Raw genomic sequence first — 18,542 nt, 5'->3', positions numbered from 1 at the left:
ATCGAAATGATCATGCTTATCTTATCTGTGCGTTATTTGTCGGATTGGCATCCTTCAACCGAAACAGTTATTAAACGTGCCGTTCAGTTTTTTTTATTTTTTATTTTTTACTTTTGTGATTGAGATGTGAGGAAGGTATACGGAGGAGGTGAGCGATGGAGAAATGTGAGGATTTAAAACAGAATATTGAAAGTGAAAAAACTTAAAGTAGTTTTTGGTTTTCTACTTTTATTGTGTCTTTTCGTGTACATTTCTTTTACAACTCTTCCACCATCCTTCCTCTGGTCTATATTTCTCCATTTCTTTCATGTCTTTTCTCTATGTCACTAACACAAAATAAAAACTGAAAATTAAAAACGAAATTGTTATAAAACAGGACAAATCCCTTCTTTTTCCTAAAAAGACAAAAGACACATGTTTGAAAGGAAATTACATGGAAGGTAAGAGTAAATAAATAGTTACTTGACTTTGTTAATTATAAGCTTGAAGCAAGAACATTGACTGTCTAAACAAAATGTGTTGACCTCCTTCCAAATGACTGTAACTTTGTTAGTCTATCTCGGTTGCTAGGTCCTGCCTGCAGTGCAGTCCCACACAACTTTAAGGAAAGCAATAAAGCAATGAAATGATGAATCTTTTCTTCCCTTTCTCCCCTTTCCTATCTCCTTTTTGGTCGTGCCGAGTGACGGATTAACCAACCTTTTCTTTTTCTTTATCTCTCCTCTATAGAAAGAGAGGATGGTGGACGAGAGCCCGTGGCTGTGGATTTTCGACTTTCTCGGCACGATCTTGCTAACGAGCTGACGAAAACAAATCTATTTCTATTCCTTGGGCGGGAGGGAAGTAGCTAACCTAACTTAGTATAAAATAAAAAGATACATTTATTTTGCATCACCCTATTGATGAGTCCGGAGGAAAGACTGGTGAATCAGGCATCATGTTTGCTGTATCCAATACAAGTTCTATCATCTCATGTTACATGAAAGGGGTTGGAGTTTCTTAAAGCTTGTGGTTTCATAACTAAAAAAAGTAGGTTATGGTTTCATATAGACACCGGTGTAGCCGCGTGAGTTAGAACGAATGTACTTCCCACTATGTATCCGAGTTTTAAATTTTAGTCATCATAATGTGTCACAACACAACACAAGCAATATTGTGACAGTCGAATTTATGAACAAATGAAACATTGTCACTTAACAGACTACATGGATTTGTTTTAGTGTTTGTCTTCCAAAGTTTTACAACAACCTTCCAATCTATCATCTAATTGTAGTGTTTAAAGCCAAAGAGCAAACATTTAGAACCAACAGAACCAACCATGATATGAAGAGATTCGGAATTCCAAAGCACAAATGTTAACACTAAAGTCAGACTCCCTACTTCCATAATTAAATATAACTATTAAAATTGAACATGCTTGCAAGGGATTCTTATAGCTCAGTGGTTACGTCTATTCACCCCTACACTTGAGATCTTATTATGCTCAAAACCTCTACACTCAAGAGATTCTGTGCTCGAAATCCCTTCACTCGAGATCCTGCTTCCTATAACCGATACACACGTGAATTTCAGAGTACTAGGAAATGAGAAGTGAGAACATTTGAACCAGTTTTTTTGCTGCAAAAAGAAGATTCCACTTGTGACATCCCACATCGCCCAGGGGAGTGATCCTTATATGTATATTCCCATCCCTACCTAGCACGAGGACTTTTGGGAGCTCACTGGCTTCGGGTTCCGTAGGAACTCCGAAGTTAAGCGAGAAGGGGGTTAGAGCAATCCCATGATGGGTGACCCACTGGGAAGTTGCTCGTGAGTTCCCAAAAACAAAACCGTGAGGGAATGGTAAGCTCAAAACGGACAATATCATGCTACGGTGGTGGAGCGGGCCTGGAAAGTGATCCATCCCGGGCCAGGATGTGACACCACTTCTCTGAGGTCTCACAAAAACAAACACTTGAACCTACTGAGAAACTCCACTAATTAGTTTTAGCACATGATTAGGACAAATTAACCTCTAGACTTGGACTTGGTCCTTCATAATATGAAACATCCAAAAGTGTTTTTTATTTTTATTTTTATTTTTTTTGCAGTAAACCTTCCAAGTCTTAGAGGTACCAAAATACACACACACACTACTTTAGACTCATGACTGAATTTAAAATAATGTTTAGAATATTAAGAATTATATATTTTTCTTGTACCAAACATGAATATTAAAAATAAAAGGAAAAGATTATTATCATTGGGTCCTTGACTTCTTCTTGCAGTTGTGTAAATAATTACCCTATAACCCTATATCTACCCCCCCAAATGTTTCTCAGTTTTGATCCAATCCAACCTTATATTTACTTTTTAAATTAATTTGTAGCTTCAGTAAAATATGAGTCTCAAAAAACTAGCATTCAAGTTCTTCACCCCTAGTTGTTTCAACGCCAACAAACCAATCATAGACAAAAAATCCCAAACGTCGAAAGAAATCTCATCGCGGAGATTGTCACTGTCGGATTTGAGTAACTCATCGGTGTGTACAGTCCTCAGTGATCTGTCAAATTCACTTATTGGATCAAACCTTCATATTTTTTCACACAATGAGCTTAAAAAGATTACACAAAGTTTCTCCAAGAGCAACTATCTCGGTGAGGGTGGGTTCGGGCAGGTCTACAAGGGGTTCATTGATGACAAGCTTAGGCCTGGACTGGAAGCTCAGCCTGTTGCTGTTAAGGTCTTGGATTTAGATGGCAAACAAGGACATAGGGAGTGGCTGGTAATATTTCTTTTTCCCTATTTCAAAGCTTTGCTCCTAATCATTTCATATGCTTCCCAAGCTGTAAAAAAACATGCTAATTATCAAACACTTATGTATTTTGTAGGCTGAAGTGATTTTTCTTGGGCAACTGAAGCACCCGAATCTTGTTAAATTGATCGGGTACTGCTGCGAAGACGAATACAGGCTTCTGGTGTATGAGTACATGGAGAGAGGCAACTTAGATCACCAGCTATTCAAACGTACAATTCTGATCATGCATGCATGAATTTTATTTTTTGCTTTTTTTGGTTTTTGAAACGAGCACAAAAATTTTTGGATCAGAAAGTTTATGAATTTGTTTGTTTGTTCATGAATGCAGGTTATGGTGGAACCCTACCTTGGCTAACAAGAATCAAGATAGCAATTGGAGCTGCAAAAGGCCTCAGTTGCCTCCATGAGGAAGAAAAGTCAGTCATATACCGCGATTTTAAGACTTCAAACATCTTACTGGACTCGGTAATTAATTTTCTGTCCTTAGCTCTCGTTTGCTCTTCATACAAGCGTAAATATTGCTCGTATGATAAAATTATGTCTTCCTTTTTTCTGCAGGATTACACGGCTAAGCTGTCTGATTTTGGTCTAGCCATAGATGGCCCAGAAGGAGATGAAACACACATTACAACGCGTGTCATGGGAACTCATGGCTACGCAGCTCCTGAATATGTCAAGACAGGTAATGCAACTCAATAATTTGAGTAGTGTGCTCTTTGCACTATCTCAACCGACCATCTTTTGTACCGTTTTTACCCACCACAAACCCTAAAATACGCCTCAGTTAAGATGGTACAAATAATAGCACGAAATTTAAAATTTTCACTAATCAACACTCTTTGTTTTCAGGTCATTTAACAACGATGAGTGATGTATATGGCTTTGGCGTAGTTCTTTTGGAGCTACTAACTGGTAGAAGGTCCGTGGATGATTGCCGTCATGGTAGAGAACAGAACCTAGTGGAGCGGTTCAAACCTTTTCTGAAGGACTCACATAAACTTGACCGCATGATGGACCCTAGGCTCGAGGGTCAGTACTCGACCATAGGGGCAAGAAAAGCTGCTGCATTGGCTCACCAATGCCTGAGCCACAACCCCAAGTGTAGACCAACAATGACCAGCGTTGTCAAGACCTTGGAACCTCTTATGGACTTGACTAATGACATCCCAATCGGACCCTTTGTGTACATTGTTCCGAATGAGGGAAAAAACAAAGTCGGTGAGCACAGGGTTGAACGAGAGGGGCGAGCTGACTCTGATGTGGTGAAAAATGAGAGCACAGGTGAAGAAAAATTGGTGGAAAAGAAAGCGAAGGGCCACCACAGGAGCCGAGAAGGTCATCGGTTTAGAAACCGGAATAAGTCATTGAGTTCTAGTACCGTTTATTGTGATACTGCTGTATATGGAGTTCTTGGAACTGATTTTTACTCTCCTAAATAAGCAATTGATGCAATTGGGAGAAGGATGCACATGCTTAGGAAAAGAAAAGAAAAAAGGCGATATAATGCACAAATAGAATTGATTACAAATTTTTAATCGAAAATAGAACTCGAAAGACACTAACACATAAAGTGATCTGTTTAGTTAGTACTATAATTTGTTGTCTGTCGACTAAATCGAGGGTTTATTGACATTGTTGTTGGTTTGTGGGAGGATTATACCAAGTTTTCTGTCAACCTTAATGGAAGGCATTAATGTTTAACATTCTTTGCTGTTGAATGTTGACTTTTTGGCGATTGCAGCGATGTTTTCTTTACTTTGTTTAAAGTAGCAACCTTAATTCGTGGCATTATGTTTTGTTTTCATGCTTTTTGTCACAATTGATTTTTTTCTTGGCAGATTGTTCAGAATTAGACAATTGGCTTGCTATTATACTATGATATCGAATTAGATGAAATAGGTGGTGCTATTCATACGTCCATTTTTACTTTTCATACATCATTTGCTAATTTTTGCATTTGATCTTTTTTAATTCATTCAATCTAATCGCCGTAAAATTAAGGTATGTGAGAAGTGAGAAATGATGTGTAGATAGCACCACCGATAAAATATGACAGCAAACTCTCAGCTATTGACGCAATTGTGGACTACACTGCATAATGGTTGGAAGTCAATCACGCATGTGGAAGCAATTGTAGGATTCACTACATGAATAACAGAAGTGTGGATGACTATCTGAAGCACGTCTTTTTTAATTAAATAAAAACTAGGAGCCATCATCCGATGGATAGAATGGTTTCATTTCTTTATGGTTGGATAGAATGATTTAAAAGAAGATTTCAACACATATCACAACCGATTGTGTTTTGTTTTCATCACTATATGTTGTTGTCCTTTCAGATTTGCAAAAGTATTCTCCGAACTTCCAAGCAGTTTCTTGTTCTACTTATTCCAAGCTCTCTGATCGAAATGATTGAATATATTACACACATGATCAATGCTTATCTGTGCGTCACTTGTGGGATTGAGCTAATCAAAATTCGTCAGCATAAAATCGCCACCATCCTTCATCTATTCCTCTTCATCCCTCACTTCCCAATATATTTCCCTTCCATTGCTAAAGTAAAAGTCAAAAGTCAAACGTGCTGTTCAATTTTAGCCTTTTGTTTACATTTTTTGTGCTTGAGATGCAATAAAAGTATATAAAGGAGATGAGTGACGGAGAGCTGTGATGAATGAAAATAAAATATTGAAACTGAAAGCAACTTAAAATAGTTTTTGGTTTTGCTTTTATTTTGTTCCTTATTCATTTCTCATACAACTCTATCACCATCTTTCATCCACTCTATATATCCTAATTTCTCTCAATGTCTTTTCCCTCGATCTCTAACACAAAATAAAAACTAAAAATTACAAACAAAATGGTTATAAAATAGGCTGTTTCCAAATTTTTATTTTTAATTTTAATTTTGTATACCATTTCATAAATTATTTAGTTATTTTACATCCCTCCTACCATACTTTCTCTACCTCCTCCATCCTTTATTTTGTATACCATTTCATACATTATTTAGTTTTTTCTCCATAAATAACTGAAAAAGCAAAAAGTAAAGTTTAAAACTGAAATAATTATCGATCGACATATATTATCCTTACTTTTTCTTAAAAAGACAAGACACATGCTTGAATGGAAATTACATGGAAGGTCGAAGTAAATAGTTACTTCACTTTGTTAGTTATAAGCTTGAAGCAAGAACATTGGCTGTCTAAACAAACAAAATGTGTTGACCTCTTCCCCAGATAACTGTAACTTTGTTAGCCTATCTGAGTTGTTACAGCAGGTCCTGCCTGCAGTGCAGTCCCACACAACTTTAAGGAAAGCAATAAAGCAATGAAATGATGAATCTTTTCTTCCTTTTCTCCCCTTTTCTATCTCGTTCTTTTTGGTCGTGCCGAGTGACAGATTTGAAGTTTACATTTGCTCATCATGTTTACTGTAACCAACACAAGTCTATCATCTCATGTTACATGATAGGCTAAAAAAGTAGCCCATGGTTTCATACAGATACGGATATAGCTGCGTGAGTTAGAACGTATGTACTTCGTACTATGTATTCGAATTTTAAATGTTAGTCATCAAATTAACGTGTCACGCCACAAGCAATTTTAGTGGTCTAATTTATGAACAAATGAAACATTTTCACTTAACGACTACAGGGATTTGTTTTAGTGTTTGTCTTCCAAAGTTTTACAAAAACCTGCCAATCTGTCATCTAATTGTTGTGTTTACAGCCAAAAAGCAAACATTTAGAACCAACAGAACCAACCATGGTATGAAGAGATTTGGATTTCCAAAGCACAAATGTTAACACTAAAGTCGGACTGCATATGTCCATAATTAAATATCTCTCAAAATTAACCATGCCTGCAAGGAGTTCTTCAAAGGGCTACGTCTATTCACCCCTATACTTGAGATCTTATAATGCTCAAAACTTCTACACTCGAGATCCTGTGTTTGAAACCCGTTCACTCAAGGTTCTGCGTTCGAATCCTGCTTCTTATATTAGATACACGCATGAATTTTAGAATACTAGGAAATGAGAAGTTAGAACATGGGTTTTCCCGTTTGAACAAGTCTTTGCCGTAAAAAGCAGATTCCAATTCTCTGAGGTCTCACAAAGACAAACACTTGAACCTACTAAAAAATTCCATTAATTAGTTTTAGAACATGATCAGGACAAATTAACCTCGAGACTTGGTCCTTTCACTTTAGACTCATGATTGAAATTAAAATTATATTTAGAATTTTCTTGAACCAAACATAAATATCAACAAAAAGGGAAAATATTATAATTGGGTCCTTGACTTCTTTTTATAGTTGTGTAAAATATATTACCCTATAACCCTATATCTAACCCCATATGTTTCTCAGTTTTGATCCAATCCAACCATATGTTTATTTTTTAAATTAACTTGTAGCCTCAGTAAAATATTAGTCTAAAAAAACTAGCATTCAAGTTCTTCACTCCTAGTTGTTTCAACACCAACAAACCAATCACAGATAAAAAATCCCAAACGTCGAAAGAAATCTCATCTCGGAGATTATCAGTCTCGGATTTGAGTAACTCATCGGTGTGTATAGTCCTCAGTGATTTGTCCAATCACTTATTGGATCAAACCTTCATATTTTTTCACCTAATGACCTTAAAAAGATTACACAAAGTTTCTCCAAGAGCAACTATCTAGGTGAGGGTGGGTTCGGGTAGGTCTACAAAGGGTTCATTGATGACAAGCTTAGGCCTGGATTGGAAGCTTAGCCTGTTGATGTTATGGTATTGGATTTAGATGGCAAACAAGGACATAGGGAAGCGCATTGGTTAACCACCAACTGAACAAGTTGGTGGGGGGGGGGGGGGGGTAAGAAACATTTTATGAAGCGCATGGAAGGAGTTTGGAGAGGTCCAAATCAACCGGGTGAAAGATAATACTTTTATTATAACTGCTAGGGATGAAGATATAGCTTCCAAGATTCTTGACCAAGTCCCCTGGGCAGTAATGAAGTAGAATTTCTCCGTTAAGAGATGGCAGAATGACCTTGCCTTAGAAGAAGTTGAGATGCAAATGGTCCCATTGTACCTCAGTTCTGATGAGAATGTGCGTCGTCTTGCGGGGGAAATATAGGGAGTTCTGGAGGTGGAAGACTTGGCCTATGCACGAGGGTTTTTAAGGGTAAGGGTGATGATTAATACTTCCAACCCCCTTCTAGCTAGTTGTTGGCTGGCTAGACAAGGAGATTGGGACTCATGGGTTGAGTTTTGCTATGAGAGACTGCAGAACTTCTGTTATAAGTGCGAGAGAATTGGCCATGAAAGCTCTGAGTGCTCTATTCAATCAAACAACAGCAGTTGCGCCGAGTATGGAGAATGGACAAGAACAAAGATGGTCTGTGATATGCATGAAAATACCAGATCAGAGGTGGTCCCTTAAGGTCAGAGAAGGTGTATCAGAAAAAGTAGGGAGAGAAGGAAAACCGCTCCTATAGAAGACAACTCTTCAATGCGGGGCTGAGAGAAAGGCGAAGATGGTAATGTATCACGGAGACCAAACTTGGGCCGCGAAAAGCAATTCGAAGATACAACCCCCCCTCGGGAAACGAGAGAACTAATATGTGGCCGTGCCAAGTTACCATCACAAGACCCCAACCAGCTGGGCCTCATCGTTTGTTCATTGAGGGTGCTGCTCAGAGATAGACTTGGCAACTTCTTAGGCTCAACAATAGCACCCAAAATAGGGGTGTGAGAATAGAGGAGGTAGGTAATATGGGTCACGCATGGGTATCAATCGATGGGCCAAACTTGATGATTAGTAGGGCAGCCCATTCAAGCCTGGTTTCAGCTACTTGGAGCCCGGTTATTGGCCCAGAGGTGTCAGGTTTACCCTCTTCCCAGCAATTTTCTCCAGGAGTACCATGGGGAACATAGATAAACCATAGTTAGGGGAATTCTTCGAAAGTCTGGGGATGAAGTGTGCAACAGTGGGATCGAGGGGTAACTCCATGGACTCTAAAAAGAGGGCTAAAAAAGGGAGAGGCATCCCGGGTATTGGAAGGAAGTATGGTAGAAGAAGCTAGACTGTTGGCCTTACTATCAAGGAGGGAGGTCCCCAGATACAGAGCAATTTATTCGGGGATGATGACCTCCTAGATGTTCCAATCCAGGAGGAGGGTGATTGGAACTGCATTAAGGATATTACTAAGGAAAAAGAGGGATGTCTCAAATGAATGATGAAGGTGCTTCTGGTAGTAGCGGTGGCGGCTGGCCCATAATAGCCGCAAAATCACCATGATCTTCTTGATGTGGAACTGTCGTGGTCTTGGGTCGGACACAGTGTTTCAAGCCCTTCATAGGTTGATTAGGAAGTATAGACCCTCTGTGGTTTTTCTATTGGAGACTAAAATGAAGAATTACAGAATTGAAGGTGAAGACGGATGGGTTATTTAGAGGGTTTTGATGTTTCCCTTTTGGGAGTGACGGGTGGCCTGAGCCTTTGGTGGAATGACAAGATAGAGGTTAATGTTCTTTATTTTTCTAAGAACTTAATCCACTTTGAGGTGAAGCTGAGGGGCGAGACGGATTGGTTCACGTCGTCATGGGTGTACGATAATCCATACAGGTTTGAGAAGGGGGAGTTCTAAATGTGGATCACAAGTGTTTTGGAGCCCAAGGTATGACCGTGGTTATGCAGCGGGGATCTCAATGAAATCTTGTAGGATTTGGAAAAGGAGGGAGGTCTCAGGGCTCATACTCATGGCCTCGGTTCTTGCGAGATTTCATAGATGTAACGGAGCTCATTGACTCGGGGTTCACGGGGACCAAGTTCACTTGGCGGTGAACTTGTAACAACTCTCTGGTTTAGGAGCGGTTGGATAGAGGGTTAGTTAATGGTGCCTGGTAAGATCGGTGACCCTTCACATCTGTCACACATGGAACGGTTTGTGCCTCTGATCACTCACTCCTTATCGTCAATGAGATTATTGAGAGAAACTGGAACTTGGAAATTGAAGGAATGTGGCTGAACAAATGGTAGAGTAAAATCCATGAAACCAAGAGAAACTTATGTCGATGGAGTAGGGAGACGTTCAGAAGTTGAAGGAACGAGATTGCTGCCTTTAATGACCACCTGGGAAAGTTGCAGACGAATTGGGGGGGCCTACGTTGAGGAAATTAAGGAAACCTCGAACAAGATTAATAGGCTCGAAGAACAGGATGAGCAATTATGGCAGCAAAGGTCTTACGTTCATTGGCTTTAAGCGTAAGACGCTAATATCGCCTTCTTCCACCAGTCTACTGTACAACGCTAGTGTTCGAATCAAATTGGAAAACTTCAAAATTTTGGTGGGAATTGGACGGATGACCTCTCTAGTATTAAGCGGATGATGGATTAGCACTTTATACAGTTGTTCTTGATGCAGTCAGCAGTGGAGTGATTTACTGGACTGTGTGGATGCGATTGTCACTTTAGAGATGAATGATGCTCTTCGGAGGGCTGTTGAGGAATCTGAGATCAAGGTGGCAGTTTCCCAATTAGGCAATTTGAAAGCGCCCGGTCCTAACGAGTTCCAAGGGGTGTTCTACCAAAACTTTTGGGAGATTATATCTCTGAAGGTCTTTGGGATGGCTGCTGAATGTTTGAATGGTGAAGTTAGCCCGAACCTGATTAATTCAATGAATATTATCCTTATCCCAGAGGTCCCACACCTAGAGTCAATGAATCCATTCAGACCAATAAGCCTATGTAACTACTCTTTTAAGGTCCTATCTAAAATTCATGCCTACCGATTGAAAACATTTTTGCCAGAGTTAATTCCCCCTAGTCAAAACGCCTTCATCCAAGGCCGGCAAATCGACGACAACATTATTTTGGCCCATGAAGTCTTCCATTTCTTGAAACTTCGGAAGGCTAAGCACATGTTCGAGTTGGGCGTCAAGCTTGCTAGGAATAAAGCATATGATCGGGTAGAATGGGATTTTTTGGAGGCATTCATGAGGAAGATGGGGTTCTGTAATGAGTGGGTGAACGTAGTAATGCGATGTGTGTAATCTGTTTAGTTCTCCGTTCTTCTTAATGGTTAGCCCGGTAAGAAGTTTAAGCCGACTAGGGGGTTGCGACAAGGTGACCCCCTGTCTCCCTACTTGTTTTTGATTGTTAGCAAAGTGTTCTCCTGGCTTATCAAGCAAGCTACTGACCTTGGGTTCTTAGACGACATTCAGCTTAGTGCGAGCGGTCCAAAACTAACCCATCTCTTATTTGCTGATGACTCACTTGTGTTCCTCAAGGCCTCTGCGGATAACTGCTAGAATTTTTCGCATTTAGTAAGTGCCTACTGTCGGGCGTCTGGGCAACAAGTGAGCCTGCAAAAGTCCAATGTGTATTTTGGTGCCAATACCCTAATGACTTTAGCCCATAAGCTCAGTTCTATCCTTGAGATACTGACTGTGGAGGACTCGGGGGTGTACCTGGGCTTTCCTACGATGTGGGGTCGGACGAAGGGGGACGCACTTGCGTTTATTAAGGATCGGGTGCTGGCTAAATTGATGGGATAGAAGCAACACTTCCTATCCCAAGCTGGTTGTGAAGTTTTCATTAAGGCTGTCGCTCTGGCTACGCCAAAGTATCCCATGAATGTATTCTGACTTCCAGACATATTGTGTAGGGAGATAGATGCAAAAATTGCTAAGTTCTGGTGAGGGAATAAAAATAAAGAGAGCATACATTGGCTGAATTGGGAGAAGATGGGCTGTGCAAAGGGAGATGGTGGTATGGGCTTCCGTAACCTAAAAGACTTCAACTCTGCACTCCTCGCCAAACAATGTTGGCGTATTATCTATGAACCTGAGTCCTTTTAGGTCAGGGTGTTGAAAGATCGGTATTTTCCTCACGAATCGTTTTTGAGTGCCAAGCGTGGGGAGAGGGCGTCGTGGGTTTGGTCAAGCCTATTGGTTGGGAGGGATCTTATCACCCATGGGGCTCGCTAGCAGACTTTGAGTGGGAATTAGATCAATTTGTGGTTTGACAATTGGGTCCCAGACATCACAAATGGGCACCTAACCCTTAGTGTGGGGGTTGCTATTGACCGGTTGCAGATGGTGGCTACGATTACTGACCCTGAGTTAAGGACGTGGAGATCGGAGGCAGTTGATGCCCTTTTTCCGAGGCCGACGAGAATGCGATATCTCAGATCTATGTGGGAGACTCGCTTGGATAGTCTCATTTGGCTTGCCGTTAAGAATGGTGCATATTCGGTTAAATCAGGTTATAGGTGGGTGCATATTCGGTGAAATCAGGTTATAGGTAGGTGCATAATTCTAATTATAGAAGGCAGCCTGACCGCCTTCATTCTCCCACTCCACTGATTGTGCTCTCTGGTGAGGATTCTGGAGTCTTAAGGTCCTTCCAAAACTTAAAAATTTTGTTTGGCGTTGTACTAGGGGGGCCATCACTACTAAGGAAAACCTTTTTAGGAGGCGATGTGCTATCAATCCTTGCTGCCTTGTTTGTCATTATCAGACCGAATCAGTTGAACGCTTCCTCCTTTTGTGCTCATGGGTTCAACCAATGTCGTTCAGTGGTCCACTTTACATTCGAATCAGCGGACATTAATCACCTCAGTTGATGAGTGGCTCTCCATGTTTTTTGCGTTGGATCTGGGCTCCAAGGAATCAAAATCTCGGTTTCTCTCATCAGTGGCTTTCTCTTGCTGGTTTATATGGAAAGCCAGATGCAACGTGATATTTAATAATCGGGACCCTTCCCCATCTCAAACCATCCATACTCTGACCAGTGTGTGGAAAGCCTTTGACGATGCTAACTCAACGGGTATTGGGACTACTCCTCTGCTTCTACCCATAGCTGGCAGGGTGCTCCCGTGGTCTCCTCTATCTAGCCTCTCAGTGAAGATTATAGACGGGAGTTGGAAGCATGGTGCCTGCTCAGCATGAGTGGGTATGGTGGCTCGTGACTCTGGATCTAGGTGCATTGCAGTAAAAAGGGTTGAGGTTCCTGCCTCTTGCGCGGTCTTGGCTGAGTCATTGGCGGTTTTGGAGGGGTGTTACTTGGCTCGGAGGCTGAATCTGCCTCGAGTGTGGTTGAATTGGACTCGAAACAAGTAGTATCATGTTTGAACAATGTTTCTTTGAGCTGCGCTTGGGAAATCTTCCCTATCCTCAGTCGCATTCACGTGGTGGGGAAGACTTTCCAAGCTTGCTCTTGGTCTTGGGTTCCAAGATCAGCAAATGTTGCGGCGGACTTTGTTGCGTCGAATCATACTTTGGAGATGTGCAACTTTGGTTGGGTTGACAGGCCCCTATCTTCTCTTGTCAGAATATTGATGAAGATGGCCTGCCTTGCCCCCCCGAGTACTTAGTTCTTCTTTTTTGCTATTGGGGACGACTTGATAGCCAATTGTGGCAGCGTCCGTTTGTACTCCCTGGTCTCATGATGTATGCTGTTTATTTTCCTTGTTTGTTAGCCTTATCTAGCTTTCTTTGTTCTTTATTTTCCTTGTTTGTTAGCCTTATCTAGCTTTCTTTGTTCTTGGCTGGCCTTTGTGCCTTGGTAATGAATCCCAATTTCGAAAAAAAAAAAAAAAAAAAAAAAAGACAAGGACTTAGGGGAGTGGCTGGTAATATTTCTTTGTCCCCATTTTAGAGCTTTGCTCCTAATCATTTCATATGCTTCCCAAGTTGTAAAAAAATGCTAATTGTCAAACACTTCTGTATTTTGTAGGCTGAAGTGATTTTTCTTGGGCAACTGAAGCACCCGAATCTTGTTAACTTGATCGGGCACTGCTGCGAAGACGAATACAGGCTTCTGGTGTATGAGTACATGGAGAGAGGCAACTTAGATCACCAGCTATTCAAACGTACAATTCTGACCATGCATGCATGAGTTTTATTTTTTGCTTTTTCTGTTTTTGAAACGAGCACAAAACTTTTGGATATCAGAAAATTTATGAATTTGTTTGGTCGTTCATTAATGCAGGTTATGGTGGAACCCTGGCTAACAAGAATCAAGATAGCAGTTGGAGCTGCGAAAGGCCTCAGTTGCCTCCATGAGGAAGAAAAGCCAGTCATATACCGCGATTTTAAGACTTCGAACATCTTACTGGACTTGGTAATTAATTTTTTATCCTTAGCTCTCCTTTGTTCTTCGTACAAGTGTAAATATTGATCGTCTGACAGAATGATGTATTCCTTTTTCTTGCAGGATTACACGGCTAAGCTGTCTGATTTTGGTCTAGCCATAGATGGCCCAGAAGGAGATGAAACACACATTGCAACGCGTGTCATGGGAACTCATGGCTATGCAGCTCCAGAATATGTCATGACAGGTAATGCAACTTGATATTTTGAGTAGTGTGCTCTTAGTACTATCTCAACCGACCATCTTTTGAACCAATTTACCCACACAAACCCTAAAATACGCGTGCGGTTAAGATTGTACAAATAATAGCATGAAATTTAAGAATTTCACTAAATATAGGGGTGTGCTATCTACCAAGGTTGGCCTTGAGAATTTAGGGGCCCTGTGCAAGATTTAGATGGAGGTCCTTCATCTTTTTAATACTGTATTTTCTTTGTTATTTTTTTTTTTCAATTTGTATCTATAAAATTTAAACACTACAAATTAGAGCACCAAATTATAAGTAGTATTTGGGTGGACAAGAATGTTTCCTGTCTTGAAAGGTCTTTAGTTTGAAATATGTTGCATGGTTTTTTGTGTAAAACTAATCAACTTTTTAAGTTAATAAATTTGCAAAACTTAAAAATAGCAAAATAGTTCGACAAGGACTCAAACCCAGGCAATGTACAAGAAGATTGAAAGCCTACACCACTAGTGCTGGAACAATAATTATTATTATCTTGCACATTTAAGTATATAATAGGTATCTATTTACATGTAAAGAAAATTTGGGGGCCCTTCCGAATCTTGGGTCCTGTGCGGTGGCACCTCTTGCACACCCTCATAGCCGGCTCTACCATTCACACACTCTATTTTACTTTTCACACACCCTCTGATAATTTCTGTCCGTTGATTTTCTTCAATTCATCTGATCCGATAGCTGAAAATTAAAAAAGTGTGTGAAAAGTAAAATGAGGTGTGTGGATATCACACACCTAAATATACACTCTTTGTTTTCAGGCCATTTAACAACGATGAGTGATGTATATGGCTTCGGCTTAGTTCTTTTGGAGCTACTAACTGGTAGAAGGTCCGTGGATGATAGCCGTCATGGTAGAGAACAGAACCTAGTGGGGCGGTTCAAACCTTTTCTGAAGGACTCACATAAACTTGACCGCGTGATGGACCCTAGGCTCGAGGGTCAGTACTCGACCATAGGGGCAAGAAAAGCTGCTGCATTGGCTCACCAATGCCTGAGCCACAACCCCAAGTGTAGACCAACAATGACCAGCGTTGTCTAGTCCTTGGAACCTCTTATGGACTTGACTAATGACATCCCAATCGGACCCTTTGTGTACATTGTTCCGACTGTGGGAGAAAACATAGTCGGTGTGCACAGGGATGAACGAGAGGGGCGAGCTGACTGTGATGTGGTGAAAAATGAGAGCACAGGTGAAGAAAAATTGGTGGAAAATAAAGCGAAGGGCCGCCACAGGAGCCGAAAAGGTCATCGGTATAGAAACCGGATTAAGCCATTTAGGTCTAGTACCGTTTATTCTGATACTGCACTATATAGAGTTCTTGAAACTGGTTGGGAGAAGGATGCACATGCTTAGAAAAAGAGAAAAAAAGGGTGATATAATACACAAATGGAATTGATTACAAACGTTTAATCGAAAATAGAACCAGAAATACGCTAAACAAATAATATATATACTGGAATACATTATAGTTGTTTTATTTGTGGAATACAGATAATCCATATACTCAGTTTTCAGCTTTAAATTTCTATGCTTTCACATATTTAAAAAAAAAAAAAACTATTTCAGAATTCATATAATAATATGAAATTATGACTTGTGCATGAGGTCATTGCAAGGATGACGTTGATTAAATTATTTATGGACTCACTTTTGTAACCTTCCATTTGCTTCTGGAGTGGAAAATATTGTATTCGATATTCCGAGTCAATTTACCATTTATTCATCCTTTGTGTTCAAAATTAGCTCAAATGTAGTGCAACAAGTAAAGGGTTTGAATAATCCACCAAAACTATTTGGAGCGAGGATTTAAGGCCAAGAAATCCCAAGTTGGCCTAATTTAGAGGCTGAGTTTTGCTGATGCAACCATGAAGGTCCTTGGAAAGACTTGAATTTGCTATTGCTTATGACCACAGTAAGCAACCCGGAAGGGTCCCGGCTCGTGTTCGGGTCTACTCATTTGTATTAATGTCGTGCGACCAGGTTGATGAACAAGCAAAGCGATACAAAGTTAATAATATAATAATACGATAACTCATACTAATGACTAAAAAAATGAGAAAAGTTCTATATATATATATATATATATTAATAATTGTGTACATCCATCCCATCCCCAATTTGAACCAAGTAGGGTTAGAATTGGGTTGGGGTTACAAAAATGCACTGCAACTTCTAGCAAGATTTGAGTGGGAATGCTTAAGCTAGAACTAAGTTTAGCTTGAAGACTTATGACCCCAGAGATGACCTCAGACGGTCCATTTCAAACGAAAGTCACACATTCGGGTTGATGCAAGTTGATTCTCATAAAAAAATTCCGCTTTCACCACCAGGAGGTGAAACTTTAGCAGCCTGATCGGGATTAAGTAGCCGAGAGTGCTAATCCAGGGGCCATAGGTGTGATTAAGCCTTGAATTTTTCGTCACGCACCCAGTCTGCGTGATACTTTTCATCATATGGAACAGCAACCCCTTCAACTAAAGGTTCTCCTGTCCAGAACCAAGAACATGTTCAGAAATGCAGATTGATTACCTATGGAAACATGGAATAAAAATTTCCTTGGGGAACAAGAATCAAAGATAAATCGGGTTTCGATGTTTTCCTACAGAAATAAATCATGCATTGTGGCTTCACATCACTTAGATGAGTCTACACAGTATGCTATAAGTTGGCAGCTAACATTCTAATTCTTCTTGATGAGTAACCTTGCATTTATTTGGAATGACTCGTATAAATATCATCATATTTCAAATCAACGTTCTCGAACATCCTCCCTATTCATTTAAGGGTCGGCTTGTAAGTTGTAACTAAACACGGCATTAAAGTGAATCTTCGTATTCACACACTAAGCACGTCCTAGGCTCAGAAGTTGAAGAAGTGAAGAAAAAAAGCAAGAAAGAATACCTCCATAGTCATTTTCACCATGACATAAGTAAGAATCTGGGAGAACCCATCTCACATTAGGCAGAGCTGCAAACAATTCAATCATGTTTATACCAAATTCAAAACTTAAACAAAAAGAAAATTGAAATAGTTGTGCAGGAAGTTACATTTTATCTTTAAAGTCAAATCCTCTGGGACTTTGCAGCCAAATGCAAAGTAGTACTTTGTCGAAACAGAGTAAATTGACTTCTTTGCCTCCTCTTCACTACAATTATCACCAACACTAAGTTTATCAAACAAATCCATGAGATATGCCTGTATGTATGTGTATATATAATAGTAATAACGATCGGTCCCAGAAACATCAAAACTGCTGTTGAGCTGATTAAAATCAAATATCGACAATACAGCGATCAAATATCAACCACATAGCGATCAAATATTGACGATATAATATCTACTGAAAACTAATCAATTAAAATTTGGAAAATAAATATTTCGGCCAATTTCTGAAAGTATAAAGTGTTTAAAATGTACTTCAAGTTTGAACCTTACAACCTAAATCCGCTAACCCGGAAAGTGTATTCAGGTTTTACCTTCCGAGGGCGGTGGCTAGGGTTTGGATGTAGCCACTGATGATCTCGTCGCGAAGTGGGTAACCCTTAGGAGGCTCCGTGACAACGAGCCAGTGCTCGTAGTCGCAGCCCTCCACCACCGTCGCCAACCGAGTCAACTCACTGCCCGCCGAGTCCTTGGCCGAGTCGTCGGCGGAGCTTCTCGGAGCTGAAGAAGACGACGAGAAGGGCGAAGATGGAAAGAGAGTACACGACAGCGGATTTGAGAAACGGTGACGCCGGAGAAACGTGGCTGTTAGACTTAACGGCGTACTCCCAATGCTTGATCGCATCGCATCCCGGATTGTGTGGTTTAGTCTCGTTGGTGCTCCACTCACTCACTGGGCTCGGTCCCTCTTTTATGTAACGACATGTCGTATTTAGGGGATTTGGATCCGGATCTAAATTGTTAGTATTCTCACATCTTAATCATTTATCGTACATCGTGCGGTTAAAAATCATTTGAATTTTACTATTTAAAATTAAATATAAATAGTAACTAACAAAAATTATCCACATAATATACGATGAACTATTAAAATGTGAAACTTCCTTATATCCTCACAAAAGGAATTGAAAGAGAATCGTCGTCTGGGCTCTTGGACAGAGCATAGAATGGGCCCACGTACTGTATGTGGCTTGTGAATCGTGTGATGAGCATTGGTTACTTTGATTTGTTTGGTTCAGATATTTTGATCAAATCTTTTATTTATTTATTTATTTGTGGAGGGTTTAATTGGATGTGGGCTCATTTTAGTTTTGGAATCATACTTTGGAATTTGGATCCATTTCGGACCTAGTGTTTTGAGTTTACGAATAAAAAAAATTTGGACTTTTAATTTGTGTGAAAAAAAAAAATTAAAGTTGT

The 18,542-nt window shown here is 40.1% G+C and overlaps 2 protein-coding genes and 1 pseudogene across 3 annotated transcripts; 2 read left to right on the top strand and 1 right to left on the bottom strand.

Annotated features, from left to right (window-relative positions):
- Window positions 1-2,121: 2,121 nt before the first annotated feature.
- Window positions 2,122-4,500, top strand: LOC137708380 (putative receptor-like protein kinase At1g72540). The gene is made up of 5 exons (XM_068447437.2): window positions 2,122-2,764; window positions 2,871-3,006; window positions 3,126-3,262; window positions 3,356-3,479; window positions 3,647-4,500. The coding sequence occupies exons 1-5, from the start codon at window positions 2,381-2,383 to the stop codon at window positions 4,234-4,236; spliced, it is 1,371 nt and encodes a 456-aa protein (XP_068303538.1). The 5' UTR covers window positions 2,122-2,380; the 3' UTR covers window positions 4,237-4,500.
- A 2,311-nt stretch (window positions 4,501-6,811) lies between these two features.
- On the top strand, window positions 6,812-15,627 carry LOC137708264 (EPD1-interacting receptor-like cytoplasmic serine/threonine-protein kinase; annotated as a pseudogene). Its single transcript, XR_015958134.1, has 7 exons — window positions 6,812-6,879; window positions 7,233-7,604; window positions 13,412-13,417; window positions 13,522-13,657; window positions 13,777-13,908; window positions 14,002-14,125; window positions 14,938-15,627. The product of XR_015958134.1 is annotated as an EPD1-interacting receptor-like cytoplasmic serine/threonine-protein kinase (transcript).
- A 553-nt stretch (window positions 15,628-16,180) lies between these two features.
- On the bottom strand, window positions 16,181-18,031 carry LOC137708265 (multiple organellar RNA editing factor 7, mitochondrial). Its single transcript, XM_068447307.2, has 4 exons — window positions 17,657-18,031; window positions 17,228-17,325; window positions 17,082-17,147; window positions 16,181-16,666 (listed from the first exon to the last, which is right to left on the bottom strand). The coding sequence occupies exons 1-4, from the start codon at window positions 17,965-17,967 to the stop codon at window positions 16,581-16,583; spliced, it is 561 nt and encodes a 186-aa protein (XP_068303408.1). The 5' UTR covers window positions 17,968-18,031; the 3' UTR covers window positions 16,181-16,580.
- Window positions 18,032-18,542: the final 511 nt, after the last annotated feature.

This window comes from Pyrus communis, chromosome 17 (assembly GCF_041283825.1).
Source record: "Pyrus communis isolate YQ-2024b chromosome 17, ASM4128382v1, whole genome shotgun sequence".
Lineage (NCBI taxonomy): Eukaryota > Viridiplantae > Streptophyta > Magnoliopsida > Rosales > Rosaceae > Pyrus > Pyrus communis.
The sequence above is the reverse complement of the archived record's forward strand: the minus strand, read 5'-3'. Positions and strand labels throughout refer to the sequence as shown.